This window comes from Anabrus simplex, chromosome 3 (assembly GCF_040414725.1).
Source record: "Anabrus simplex isolate iqAnaSimp1 chromosome 3, ASM4041472v1, whole genome shotgun sequence".
Taxonomy (NCBI): Eukaryota; Metazoa; Arthropoda; class Insecta; order Orthoptera; family Tettigoniidae; genus Anabrus; species Anabrus simplex.
The window spans coordinates 90,951,363-90,967,042 of record NC_090267.1 but is presented as its reverse complement, the minus strand read 5'-3'; the positions used below and the strand labels follow the sequence as shown (position 1 = coordinate 90,967,042).

Sequence of the window (15,680 nt, the reverse complement as noted above, 5' to 3'; positions counted from 1 at the left end):
TACGCATGAAAGGGTAGTCTTCTGTCAAGCTTGTTGTAAGGAGGTAAGTACGTTTGGTCCTTTTATATATTTTTGTTACTGAGAAGTAAGATCACATTTCTTTTGTAGCATTTATTGGCCTATTAACTTATGTATTGGGGCAAGTTGTTTTGTTGCAATGCTGTATTAGTCGTGAACTTTCTAAAATTTATATTAGTAAAATATAAATAATCATTGAATTACTGAGCGAGGAGTTAGAACGCCGGTGGTCTCTTGTCACAGAGTGGATGAAAATGAAAACCCGGCATTTTGAACTGTGATTCATTTCCTGTGAAAATAGAGATTTATAACTGAAATGCATTTTTTTAAACGTAACTTTCAGCAGCGCTATGTGTAGGCTCTAGTGAACTCTATTACGCCTCCGCTAAACCTTCGCGAAACATAGGTTACAGATCCAATGTGGCGCGGCTAGGACAATGTCACAGAGGTTAGACATACAACAGTGCACTGCTCGGGCGATGTCACAGTATGTTTTACAAGGCATTTAACCACGTAAAGTATGACTTGCTACACAATATCATATACGGATATGCTCTGTAATAAGTTTTGACATTGCAACACATATGTTGCAATACTGCTAGCGTAACTGCCGCGTCATCGCTCTGTCATTGAGTGCATTTAGCGGTGAGCTCATTTTTTGGAGACACCTACTGCCACCCCAGGCAATTTCACCATAGTGCGTAACATTTGGAGCCGGGTGGGAGTAATATTATAGTTATTTCTAGAGATTGCGTAGGTATGTCAGCCAAGGGTATAAATACTAGGACGAGCGTCTTATAGCTTCAATCAAATGGATGGTGAACAGTGAGATAGTCAACTGGAAGGTGATACCTCAGTCGGTCAGTTCAGTTGGAGGGAGAGACTTGCCATGAAGTCATATATAAGGAGAGACTTGCCAAGAAGTCATATGGATGGAGACACTTGCCAAGAAGTGTTGTACTGAGATGATAGTAGTCAGTCATCTGGATGGAGAAGTAGCAGTCACATGGATACTTAGTCGTCAGTGAACAAAAAGGATACATCACCAAATTAGGCTTGATACACCTACAGCAGACACGAACTCGAAGGAATAGGTCGTATTTACACTCAAAGTATTGAAGGTACAACAAGTAAACCAGTTAGGGATAAATTTCTTGTATAAGTTTTAAATGTCCGGTCAAGAGCAATTCAAATTTAATGCCTAGTTTCTTTCAGTTGTAATATCATAATTTTATATTTTCATCTGATTTATCGCAGCAAGTCTTACTATTTTTTCTATACAATTTAAGGAATATATTTTGTTCTATCAAATTAATTTATCGTTTTATTTCAGTTGGAGAATTAGAAAACCTCAAATTTAAGGAGGAAACAAAACGACAACCTCCTTTTCCCAGAACCTATATGGTATGTTGTCAAAAGTAAGCTTATTACCCCACACCCTAGAGATATTCAAGAACATAATTCTTTTATTGCTTTATTGAGTTGTAGCTGCCGCCCATCAAATATTGTATGTGTATGTAATCAGGTAAGAACTAAGTGTGAGTACAAGGCCCGATGATAGAGTATTTTATTTAATGAATATTAATTTTCATATTTTTCATTTAAATGCTATTTTATATTTTTTATACAAGTGAGAATTAGTCAAAAGTCTTCATACGATACTGCCAAATTATAACTAAAAAATCTTTGAGGACATATTTCTATGTAAATTACGAATTCACTTGTTCCTACTTTAAAGTTCTGTACTTGTCGAAACATCATATTCTAATAGTGTTTTTATTTATTTACGAAACAATTACATGATTCACACTCAGCATTATTGCCAATTAGCACAACTATAGAAATTTAAGATACAGGAACATTGTAATTTAAGTCAATTTTATTATTTTTCGGATCATATATGAAAAAATACCATATAGAACATAGAAGTACTGCGATACATCTGACCAACAACAATTTTCTTCAGATTTATGCATTGCAATGGTGGGAGCTAATATCCTTCTACATAAACTGGAGCATCTTCAAATTTCAACGAGCTGCCGGAAGCAATCACGGAGTTGAAGAAGAGTGGCATGCTCCTGGTGGAGTAATTTAGGATTAGGAAGAAGCCAGGGGAAGTTTTGACCGAAACAGTGGGAAGGCAGCCGCTGTCAGCGAAAAGTTCGATAGGATCCTGCAGCGGAATCCAGGATGGAAGGCGATGGTAGTCAGAATGCCACGAGGTTAGGTAGATGAAACAATTGAACAAAAAAAACAGATGAAGTGGCTTCATTGAAGTTTTGTTCAGTCAGTTCATGTGGTGTTGAGAGATCTTTCTCTCAGTACAAAAACTTTCTGCATGACAGAACAAGATTGTTACCGGAAAACATTTAAACGTTGATAGTTGTAAATTCCTTTTATAGTAATTGAGTGTGTCATTAAATTATAAGTAATTTTTCATGCCTATTTTGTTGCCTGTTTTACACGAGTGCCTATTATATGCCTATTTTGGCTAATTTAAGAGCCTATATGCCTCCCTATTTTAACTGTTTTTAGTGCCTATAATTCTCATCTTTAGTTATAACACAAACAGCCGGTTGCCACAGCCAGCTGTTCGCTTGTGTGCCGCTGATATCAGCGACGACTCTGGATGTTGTCGTCCAGTGGCCGGATGTCCATATACGCGTTAAGATTTTGTAACCGCGACGACTCGGGCCGCTGTCGTGGTCGCCTAGTGCGCGGGAGGCTTTACTCATGAACAGACAAGAGTTTCTTCTAAAGACGCGGACCAAAGTTCTCTGCAAAACGTAAAGAATTTCACCTTGTTTTCTGATACGAGAAAATTCCGAACACTTATTATTAAATATGGTATGTTGTCAAAAGTAACACCCTAGAGATATTCAAGAATCTCATTCTCTTATTGTTGCATTGAGTTGTAGCTGGCGCCCATCAAATATTGTATGTGTAAGTAATCAGGTAAGAACTAAGTGTGAGTACAAGGTCACATGGGGTATGGGCTTCTCCAAACTTACGACTATAGGACTGGTGATCTGTACGTGTGCTAGGATGGGGCCTTACCTGTGATGAAGATGGCGGAGTTGCATACACAGTCTCCGAGCCGTAAGAATTAACCAGTTAAGGTTAAAATCCCTGACCATGGTGGTAATCGAACCTGAGGTCCCTGAGAGCAAAACTCAGCATGGTAACCATTTGCCCATTGGGACAGTGATCATGTAGGCTCTTCTGTTGTGACCTTGCATTTGGGAGATATGGGTAAGAACCCCACTGTCAGCAGCACTGAATGTGGTTTTCCTTGGTCTCCCACTTTCACAACAGGCAAATTTTGGAGCCGTGAAAGCATCAGTCTAAAAAAAATGTTACTAGGTTCATTTAGAAGAATTATAGAAACGACTATTCTGGTAAACGCGCTGGACTAGGGAGCGGTGATGAGAGGACAAGGAACAGGAAGTCAGCTAAGGATGATTATGTTGTTACTGTTAAAATATATGAATATTGTAGGGAAAGGAATAGAATTGAGTAATTTAATGTATACAGTACATATTTACCAGACATCGTAATAAGAGTTGAAACATGGCCAAGGAGTCGTACGGTGTACTTTGGATGGAAAAATATTTTCCCGGAATTGAAGTGTTTATCGTAGAGAAAGGAGGAGGGAGGAGGATTCATAATGGTGAAGGAAGAATTTGTAAATATGCAAACGTGAAGGTTTACAGCTCATCTCAAAAGATAATGTGCAACTTGGTGTTTCTGGGGTGTACGGACCAAGAAGGAATGATGCTACACATTATTATTTAATAAGATATTCAATTATGTGGGAAACTACACAGAAAAGAACGTGGACTTAATAGGTGATCCCATTTTACCAATGCAATAATGTTAACTGTGAAGTTAATGCGAATGACAGAATGCATGACCAAAAATTGTACATAAATTAAACTGGGAAGGACAGCTGAAACAGAAAGTGATGAAACCAGCTAAAGGGAAAAATATTCTAGGCGGGGTGCTGAAAAAAATAGATGAACTCTTTAACTATAGAAACTGAAATGTTAGATGGCATAAGACATAATGGGGTTCTTGTCGTGCTGACTACACGACGCTTGACAATCTGCAGGCCTTCGGGGCTATTGCACCATGGGGTTTTGTTATGGCAAAACCATGTACCATATGGTTACTAGGAGAGGCATAAAAGAGATTTTAAGTAATAGTTATGACCATTGGAAAACAGTAAATGAAAATGTAAACAGCCTACAGGGTGAGTTTAAAGTAATCGATGGGAGGAGTGTGAAAACAACTATGTACCTTTTAAGGTTGTAAGAAATGGTAAAACCCTATTTTATAATAACAGAGAAATAAGGAGATTAAGGAGGAGGTGCAGGTTGGAAAGAAACAGACTTGCAAATATTTGTGACAGTAAGGAGGAATTCAAGAAACTTGCAAGGAAATTAAACATAGCGAAGAAGTTAACTATGGATAACTATATGATGTTATAAGCGTTATTGGCATTCATTTGAATTTTAGTGATAATGTAAAGGCATTTATTGGTATTTTAAGGCAGAAACAGGCTACAGGAAAGACATTCCAGGGAACATCTCAATGTCGGCAGGTCTGAAGACGGTTTTCTGTGGTTTTATATTTCCAATGTATCGGTTTCGAACCGGTAACCCCTAGGACATTCCTACACGAGGTCACTGGCTGGCACAGTCACGTTCGTTCCAAAATCAACCGCCCGAAACATGTCATTTAACACGAGTAGACGCAAAGTACTCGAAATCAACAAATCACCGTTGCGCCTCGATATATCGTTATGTGACAATGTTGAGGAGAGAATTACTGACCCGCGGTACATGAATCACAGTACGAAAATTCGTTGATATAGCTCATGCAATACTAAATCATACTGTGGTAATATTGAAAGATACGTTCTGACAGTTCTTAGAGGGAGATCAGCTTACTGCCTGCCTGGGTGGGCAGAAGAGAGTAGGCGGTATTGCTGCCATTGCAACGAGGGTGGCCCCATTGCGGTTGCCATGGAGATAAGCCTGCTGGCCGGCTCGTGTTGCCTGGGCTTACTAAACATCTCGCTTATGAGTTACGAACAACAGAACACAGCGGTCTGCACCAACGAAGAAGTGAGGCGGAACCGAAGGGAAGAAGAAAGAAATGCAGGAATATGGCAACACCGTGCAAAGGCATGTGCAATGCTCCTTCCTCCAGCCCTATCTGTCAAAATGTTTCTTTTAATATTACGGGTAAAAATGAGAGAAAATTTCTGGTCAGAGTTCTAAGCTGAAATATTATCACATAGCGGTTTTTCTAGGTGCAACGACGAAATGCTGTAATTTATCGAACTGAAACCATCTAAGATGCAACGTTACCTGTCGCTAAATATAGAAGTTCTGAAGTTAAACATTTTTCAATGTATGACATATCTTACCCCATCCTTGTTGCGTGTATCCCTGTATCTGATCATGTAAGAATAAATAAATGTTCTTTCTTACCTTTTGTGGATTAGGACTGATGACGGTGACCTGATGACCTCTAGCTGCCAAAGCCTTCATAATCACCTGGAAGGGCAACTGGTGGCTGATGGATGGAGTTGGAAATATACCAAGTATTCGAGCGGCATGGCCAGAGCCCAGTGAAACGAGCAGTACCACGCTCACGAACATTACTGAGAATCTGAAACAACAATGAGAGACTGGTGTATATTTTATTTCAGAGGCTAAATGTGAAATGCATAAAGCCTTTCCATGTAACAGTTCTCATCCATACGTTGTAATGTTTGTGAAACGGAAATTAAATACATTTCGGCACGTAAGTCACTATTTTCCAATTTAATGTAACCTACTTACACCTTCATTGTAGACAGTTATGCCAGAGGGAAAAATATCCTGGATTTGATGCTGATAAAACCAGATGAGCTCTATAGAGAAACTGAAGTAATAGATGGTATTAGTGATCATGAAGCTGTTTTTGTCGTAGTTAAAAATAAATGTGATAGAAAGGAAGGTCTTAAAAGTATCATATGGCTGATAAAGCAGTAAATAAAAACGGTAAATAAAATGTAAACAGACTCTGGGATGGGTTTAAAGAAATTGTTGAGGAATGCGAAAACAGGTTTGTACCTTTAAGGGAGGTAAGGAATGGTAAAGGCCCACCTTATTATAATAGAGAAATAAAGAGACTAAGAAGGAGGTGCAGACTGGAATGAAATAGAGTTAGAAAATGGCTGTGGAAGTAAGGAGAAATTGAAGGAACTTACTAGAAAATTGAATCTAGCAAAGAAGCCAGCTAAGTATAACATGATGGCAAGCATAATTGGCAGTCATACAAATTTTAGTGAAAAATGGAAGGGTATGTATAGGTATTTTAAGGCAGAAACAGGTTCCAAGAAGGACATTCCAGGAATAATTAATGAACAAGGGGAGTGTGTATGTGAGGATCTTCAAAAGGCAGAAGTATTCAGTCAGCAGTATGTAAAGATTGTTGGTTACAAGGATAATGTCCACATAGAGGAGGAGACTAAGGCTAAAGTAATTTACATATGATAAAAATCACATTTACAATAAGATACAAAAGTTAAAAACTTGGAAAGCGGCTGTAATTGATAAGATTTCTGGGGATATACTAAAGACAACGGGTTGGGATATAGTATCATATCTGAAGTACTTATTTGATTATTGTTTGGTCGGAGGAGCTATACCAAATGAATGGAGAGTTGCTATAGTAGACCCTGTGTATAAAGGAAAGGGTGATAGACATAAAGCTGAAAATTACAGGCCAGTAAGTTTGACATGCATTGTATGTAAGCTTTGGGAAGGCATTCTTTCTGATTATATTAGACATGTTTGTGAAATTAATAACTGGTTCGATAGAAGGCAGTTCGGTTTTAGGAAAGGTTATTCCACTGAAGCTCAACTTGTAGGATTCCAGCAAGATATAGCAGATATCTTTAATTCAGGAGGTCAAATGGACTGTATCGCGATTGACCTGTCTAAAGCATTTGATAGGGTGGATCATGGGAGACTACTGGCAAAAATGAGTGCAATTGGACCAGACAAAAGAGTGATTGAATGGGTTGCTATATTTCTAGAAAATAGATCTCAGAGAATTAGTGTAGATGAAGCTTTATCTGACCCGGTAATAATTAAGAGGGGGAATTCCTCAAGGCAGTATTATCGGACCTTTATGTTTTCTTATGTATATAAATGATATGAGTAAAGGAGTGGAATCATAGGTAAGGCTTTTTGCGGATGATGTTATTCTCTATAGAGTAATAAATAAGTTACAAGATTGTGAGCAACTGCAACGTGACCTCGAAAATGTTGTAAGATGGACAGCAGGCAATGATAGGTTGATAAACGGGGTTAAAAGTCAGGTTGTAAGTTTCACAAACAGGAAAAGTTCTCTGAGTTTTAATTCCCGCGTTGATGGGGTGAAAGTTCCTTTTGGGGATCATTGTAAGTATCTAGGTGTTAATATAAGGAAAAATTTTCATTGGGGTAATCACATAAATGGGATTGTAAATAAAGGCTACAGATCTCTGCACATGGTTATGATGGTATTTAGGGGTTGTAGTAAGGATGTAAAGGAGAGGGCATATAAATCTCTGGTAAGACCCCAACTAGAGTATGGTTCCAGTGTATGGAACCCTCACCAGGATTACCTGATTCAAGAACTGGAAAAAATCCAAAGAAAAGCAGCTCGATTTGTTCTGGGTGATTTCCGACTAAAGAGTAGCGTTACAAAAATGTTGCAAAGTTTGGGCTGGGAAGAATTGAGAGAAAGGAGAAGAGCTGCTCGACTAAGTGGTATGTTCCGAGCTGTCAGCGGAGAGATGGCGTGGAATGACATTAGTAGACGAATAAGTTTGAGTGGCGTTTATAAAAGTAGGAAAGATCACAATATGAAGATAAAATTGGAATTCAAGAGGAAAAACTGGGGCAAATATTCATTTATACGAAGGGGAGTTAGGGATTGGAATGACTTACCAAGGGAGATGTTCAATAAATTTCCAATTTCTTTGAAACTATTTAGGAAAAGGCTAGGAAAACAACAGATAGGGAATCTGCCACCTGGGCGACTGCCCTAAATGCAGATAAGTATTGATTGATTGATTTCAGCATTCAGTCTGCAAACCTCTGTGAATTCACTGAACGCCTCCACATTAATCTATTTCGACGGCCTTGTTCTTATACCACGTATCTGGCAATGCTGTTCTTATTCGTCATTTCCCTAAAGACTGGTCACGCCTCCCAGCCACACATTGATAAGCAGTCCATAAGAGCAATTTTCGTTGTGTTCATTTTCCTATACGTGTGCGTAAAGGAGACTGAACCTTACCGTACCGTATTCTAGGCATGTATGTTTGCGTGGATTATTTATGCACTCCTACAGTTAATGTATTTAAGGTCCATTGGACTTTGCTCATTTGGAAAGGAAAATGGCCCGAACGAAAATTGTTTTTGTGGACTGTTTATCAATGTGTGGCTGCAAGGTGTGACCCGCCTTAAGGAGAATAATGCAGAGGAAGAACATTGTCAGATACGTTGTATTAGAACTAGGCCGACGATTTGTAACTAGCCCTGAGGCCTCGTTTAGTTTCCTGTAATCATTCGGATTATCAGTTATTAGAAACGGAAACTGAGTCTAACTATCGTTGCCTTGGTCCCACTCTACCTCTCTTACCTTCCATGACCGATTCTATTGTCCTAGGTACCATTTCCTTCACTAGTCGACTCACATGGCATCACCATCGAAGCCGGGTTATGCGGTCAGCCTCATCAAACGATTTCCTACCTACTTTAGTTCTTATCTCCTCATTCCGAGTGGCTTCCTGCCATTTCTCCCACCTGTTTGTACCAACGATCATTCTCGCTACTATCATGTCTGTTATTTCCCAGGTTTTTATTTATTAGGTATCACCAGGGGGCCACGAGTGGATTCACCGCGAAGATTGAATACTAATTATCTGGATGTACCAATAGCAACATCAGTTTCTTCGGAGACACAAATGACACATTTGATGGACTTCTACTCTTTAAATAATTGGAACGTTTACAACCTTTATTTACCTCTCAACGTCTAAATCCATTTTTCGTTTCACTAAAACATCAGCCACTTCAATTCACTTGAACGTAAAATGAAATACGCACACACAGGTACACAGGAGTTACATTAATGATAGATATGCTTGCGGGCAAAACATGACGGCCTCAGTTCCTGGAAGCAAACCAGAATCCAGCAGTCAATCACACCCTGCACCCTGCTGAGTTAACGTGTTCTGAGAGATCCTAGTTTGGTGTATAGAGGTAGCCAAACCACTTTCTTCCACACTTTCTTCAGTATTTAACTTTTCTTCGTGTCGAGTGCAGTAGACAATTTGGCAACTCAGGCTACAGTAGACACAGTAAAAACTCTTAGTCGCTAATGGACACCGGGCTCTCGCTGGAGGGTAGTGGTGTGAGGCGAGGTCGTCATGTTTTGTCCCCAAGAATAGTGCTTCAGAACTTGTGTTGTCGGCTCACTTCAGACGATCATGCAGCAAAGGACGTGGCTAGGTCCGATGGTATTTCAGGCGCTCAAGCACGCGAGCCTCGTAAGTCAATTCATTGCCACTGGCGTAGGACCAAAAACAAGGTAAATTTCAGAGGGGGTCTCGGAATATAAAGATCACAACTGTGTGATACAAGAAGATGGCATCTCATCTATTCTTTTCAATTTGGTGCTCGACAAAATTGTAAAGTCCTGGGAATTTATATTGAACAGTCTCGAAATCCAACCGGTTACAGAACACTGAAGATCGAGATCAGGAGCTTTGCCTTTGCAGATGACATCGCGATCCCAACCACTAACTCTAGGTATGCTGCAGTCGCTCCCTGAACGAGACAGCGGAGAATACAGGACTATAACTATCATACGAAAAGACCAAATACTTCAAAAGTAAGCAGCCCGGGAAATCCCCTTTGATGACTATCAATATAAAGATTGGAAATTCAATTGATTCCGGTATCTTTGTGAATGGGTCCACCCCAAAGGTAGAGACGGAACCTCCATCTTAGACAGATGTGCCAAACTCAACGCAGTATACCAACTGTCACAAAACCGTTACAAAATGAAATGTTTTTCGATGAACGCCAAAATATGCCATTACAAGACTGCTGTCAGATCCCAGCTTTTATATGCTGCGGAGATCTTACTGATGAACAGGAAAGGCACCATGGATGACCTGGAGAAAGTGGAAAGACGTATCCTCCGGATATTTCATGGCTCAAGAGTACTTCCGGATGGAACCTACCGACTGAAAGCGAGCTCTGAACTGTACCAACATTTGGAAACGGCTGACACAGGATGCGATTTAGGCGGCTGAAATTTTACGGAAACCTTCTGAGAATGAACAACGGCAGGCTAACGAGTAACGTTTGACTCATTAACCCTGGAGTGGTCGCGATGGGTCTACGAAACCCGGGCGGCCATACTTACAGTATTGATGTTCCTGTTGTTGGAATGCACCGAACGCTTCCGCCTCTCTGGTAGCTTCTTGGCTCTCGATCTTCAACCGAACACAGTAGCCCGCTCTCAGTTGCCTTGGAAACATTTGAGCGTACAGGCTATTCAGGGTCTCACAGACCCGGTGCGACTGTTAACGTTAGTCTTTGTTGTCAAACTTTGCATTGTTAGTTTTAGTACAACTTTTGTTTCTGTGCAATAATGGATTAAGCTAATTCTGTGCAAGCACTAGCCACAGAAATTCCCAGGAAAAGAAAGAGATGTCATTTCTGCACAACAAACAAAGACAAGAAGACATCCTTCATCTCTCAAGTGCCCAAATTTCATTTGCGAAGAACATGGACAACTTAGCTACATAATGTGCATAAAAATTGGTTAAAGTGATGTTTCCCTGTACTTGGACGTGTTTTTAAACTAATTTGATTTTGATTTTATGAATTATGACATATAATTCACACATACCTAAAACAAATCCATATTTTTGTACCAATAGTTCAAGTGTGAAATTCTCAAAAATATGTTTCATCCAGACTGTGTATAAAATAGATTAAAGTGTTGCTTTGCGCATGTAGAGGTAGGAAAAAGTGAAAAAAAAAGAAATTTAAATTACATTTTACTCTTACCATACTTTACCTTTCACAAGTTAACAGAAAAAATCAGTTTTTGAGTGTAATTATAAAAATACACTTTTTGGTTAGAAACCTGTAGGCTACTGGTAGTATTTCCGTGATAGATGTTTTGGGCCATGGAGTAAATCAATCGCTGAAGCCAAGATCTCATACCAAATGTTAATCACATGTTTAAATTGCTCGTCTGTCAAATTATTTAAAAGTCTGCTTCGCCACTGCATCATTTTCCGCTTAAATTAATGCGGTCAAGTGTTGACACTATGGATATTTAATTCCACATTGACTTGTACAGATTTGATTAAAACTCTTCACTCGCTTACACATTAATTGCCTTTTGAAAGAACTTCTGTTAAGGAAAATGACAAAGAATAAATCAAGGATTACATACAGTAGTGAGTAAGACTGTCTAAAATTGTACTATATGTTTAGTTCACCAGTAGTTCACCAGGTGGTTACTCCCCACATACTCCCTCCCCAGAGACAACGGAGAGGTATTTGGCAGGAAACCGAACAGTTAGACCTGAACGAGATTGGGTAATTTTGATTCGAGTTGGTACTGAGGAGCCTATTCCTTGATTGTCGCTGGTAGTCAGGTGATCAGTTGTGGTGTTGAAAGTAGTAGCACACATAAGAGGAGAAGGATTGTAGTCACTGTCCAAAAGGAATTCGGGTTTGTGTCTGTCAATAGAAACAGTTTGTTCGCCATGAGCTGTATCGATTACAAAACATTTAGTAGAGCTGTAAATTACCTTGAATGATTCTTCATACTTATACCTACTGTAACTATCCATGATTTTATAGGTATGTTATAAGTGTTACAATTTGCGATTCGGCAGATTGAAAACCTTTTAATTTCTATTAGAAGTTCTAGTGGTCACAGCTAAATTTAATATTGTCGTTCGTATCCTCATGATACGTGAATCCAGTGATAGCCGTTACCTCACTTACATCTGAAAACGTGCTTTTGAGAACAGGTAAACTGCTTACTTTGAAAATACAAACAATCGAACCGGGCTTTGTGGAAGTCATGGCAGCAAGTTTTGAAGAGGAATAAGCTTCTAATTCTTATTCTTATTCTCCTTCAAGTGTCATCTCTTCTCAGAAGGTCAGCCACATCATAGAGATTCGTGCTTTAGATGATGCAGCACGAAACAGCACAATAGCGAACAGCTGAACCAAGTTTTCAGATTGTCAATCCAAGAGATGCGTCTTCTTCCTGGTCTTACACTGAAGAAAATGGAAACTGCAACACACAGAAGGAGTGGTGATACATTGCTGCAATTGAACATGCAGAACGAGTGTTCGGTTGTGATTCGATGATTACACTTTCAGGTCCCTCTGACCGCAAGTTTGGATAACAATCAATACAGAATGTGCCCACCACGAGCTGCAATACATTGATGAATTCGTCGAGGCATGGAGTCAATAAGGTCCTGGATCGCTTCCTGAGGAATTGTGGCCCATGCTTGCTACACTGCACGGGTCAGTTGTTCCAGAGTTGTGAGTGGCTGAGGACGGTTGGACAGTTGTCGACCCATCACGTCCCACACCTGGTCAATAGGACTGAGATCCGAGGATCTGGCGGGTCATTCTAAGGTTGTCATGTCGTGGAGAGCTTCTCTGGAGATGCGTGCAGTGTGAACCCGGGCATTGTCCTGCTGAAACATCCCATTAGCAATGTTCGCCATCATAGGGACAACCACTGGATTGAGTACCCTATCAACGTACTGTCGAGCAGTCATAGTGCCCTCAACAAGCAATAATTGTGTTTTCACATTAAAGCCAATAGCTCCCCAGACCATAATGCTTGGTGTTGGCCCTGTGTGCCTTTCGACAATAAGATCTGGGCTACCCCTCTCCCCGGTACGTCGGCGCACACGATTCCGCCGATCACTGCGGGCAAGACAGAAGCGCGATTCATCACTAAAGACGACCCTATGCCATTCGTCGACCCACGTCGATCTTTCTCGACACCAGGCCAGCCTTACACGTCGCTGTTGTAGGGTCAATGGAACACCATCTGCAGGGACACGGGCTCGTAAGCCAGCTGCACGCAGGCGATTACCAACTGTTTGTTGTGTAACGTGGGGTGCCACAGCTGCTCGAATTTGCGCTGCTGTTGCATGGGGTTCCATCCGGGCCATTCGAATGATGCGGCGATTCTCTCTCACAGTTGTCTGTTGGGTCTGTGCCAGGTCTACGAGTGTGGGTACCTGCATTTGACCACTGCTGCCATACACGTTGTACCGTAGATGCCTGTCCGCCAACACGTGCAGCGACAGTCCTTAGCGATAATCCAGCCTCACACAGCCCAATTATCCGAGCCCTCTCAAACGGTGACAGTTGTTGATAGCGTGCTCTTCTCTATCGTCGAGGCATGTTTGACGGGGAACACTTCACTGCACAGACTGCAAGTCAACTACGCTACACCAGAGTCCGTTTACTGGAGTTGATTCCTCCACGACCATTCACGTGGGGAGACCTGCAGCAACAATTCAATGGGTCTGAAACTTTGATCGTTTACATACCTACATGGTATAGTTCCATATCTTGAAAATCAACACATACGACCATTGTCCTCATGGTGTTGCAATTACCATTTTCTTAAGTGTATTTGCCCTGTATCTCTCCTTGAATTACCAGCTGCAGTAGATATTTCTCTGCTCCAATCACATGACCGGGATACCGGAGCTTTCTGATTTTGACAGTATTTAACATTTCCCATTCGCCTCATTACCTCATCATTTGTGACCTTATCTGCCCAGCTCAGCCGCAGTATCATTCTGCACGTCCATAAATCAAATGCCTCTAATCTGTCAATTTCCCTTTTTTTATGGTCCAGGTCTCAACTCTATAGAACAAGGTGGAGAAGGCGTAACATATCAGAAGTCTAATTTTTAGATGTAAACTAATGTCTCTGCTACAGAACACTCTCTTCATTTTATTGAATACATTTCTGGTTTGGTAGATCCTGGGGTCTATTTCCTTAGTACAGTCAATGTTGCAGCTCACATTTGATCCTAAATACTTGTATTTTGTCACTTGATGTTCTGTCTCTCCATTGATCATCAAGCTATCTTGTTGTATTCGGAATACTGCCATAAAACGTTCCTTACTTACATGTAGTGTAAAGCCTCCACGACTCGGTTGGTCCCGTCGCTGTAAATCTTGTAGACAACAGTGTGCGATCTGCAAATAAGCTACCCTGTCAAAAAGTATTGACAAAATAAAAACTGATATAATTTTGGGCGAAGAAGACCGGAGATCGAGCTCATATCGAAAATTCTATGCTCAAAGTTAGGAATTGAGGGGGCCTACCTATTTGAATGAACACCGCAAAGACTTTCTCCTTCTGCTGCATCCGGTACTGTATCGAGTTGGGAATCGATTCAGAAACAAGGGATTCCGCTCGATGCAACCGTCCATAAATTTCTTGTCTTCTACGTCGGCGTTTGCTGCATTAGCAATGGTCTTGAACGTGGTGAACAAACCTCAGGTGAAGCAAATACGCATAATGTTCATCGCCACGCACCAGATGTATGCATAAATAACTGTCGGTTTTTGTAGTATTGAAAACACGTCATTTTCAAGGGAACTTCATTTTTTAAATTCAAATTATTCGCCATCGGCTTCTACACACTTTGCCCATCTTTCAGGTAAGTTATGAATACCATGGCAGTAAAACTGCTTACCTTTTGCGGAAAACCATTCGTCGAACCATTTTCCAACTTCCTCAAAATTGCCGAAATGCTGCTCTGCGAACGCGTGCCCCATTGAAGGGAAGAGGTGATAGTCAGATGGCGCCAGGTCGGGGTGGTACGGCGGGTGTGTGTGTTGGTAGGCTAATGTTAGACGAACAAATTGACGTATGTGCCAAATTCATGCACGGCGTACTGTTCGCTGGCGCCATCTCTTATTGAAACCGGAAAAGACTTATACATACACCTGGTAGAAGACATGCTAGGACTTCACTCAGCGTCTGTCTCGGCTACGAGCCATCACAAACTGAGTGACGTGCTCGATCTTGAATGACCGGGCGAGTTGGTCTTGCGGTTAGGAGCGCGCAGCTGTGAACTTGCATTCGAGAGATAGTGTGTTCAAGCCCCACTGTCGGCAGCCCTGAAGATGGTTTTCCATGGTTTCCCCTGTTCCCACCAGGCAAATGCTGGGGCTGTACCTTAAGTAAGGCCACGGCCGCTTCCTTCCCAGTCCTAGCCCTTTCCTATCCCATCGTCGCCATAAGACCTACCTGTGTCGGTGCGACGTAAAGCAAATAACAGCGATCTTGAATGTACACGGTTCACCGAGGTAGATACTTGGGAACGGAAGCTCTTCGGCGTGCTCGTCGTACATCAAACTGATTGGTTCCCTATGCCATGCCCGATGCGAGATCAAATACTTAACTTCCGTCCACAATAGAGTGCGCTGCTCAGCGACAGGGATTGAACGAATGTGGTACGGGCCCGCATGAAAAAATTAAAATTCGGGCCCCCTGAAATAAAATGTGAAAACCTATAACTAACA

General features: G+C 41.0%; 1 protein-coding gene across 1 annotated transcript in view; it reads right to left on the bottom strand.

Annotated features, from left to right (window-relative positions):
* LOC136866008 (UDP-glycosyltransferase UGT5) overlaps positions 1-15,680 on the bottom strand; it is a 101,989-nt gene that overhangs the window by 61,251 nt on the left and 25,058 nt on the right. The window contains exon 2 of the mRNA XM_067142618.2: positions 5,517-5,697. Coding sequence (XP_066998719.2) covers positions 5,517-5,697 — 181 coding nt within the window. The remainder of the gene's footprint in view (positions 1-5,516; positions 5,698-15,680) is intronic.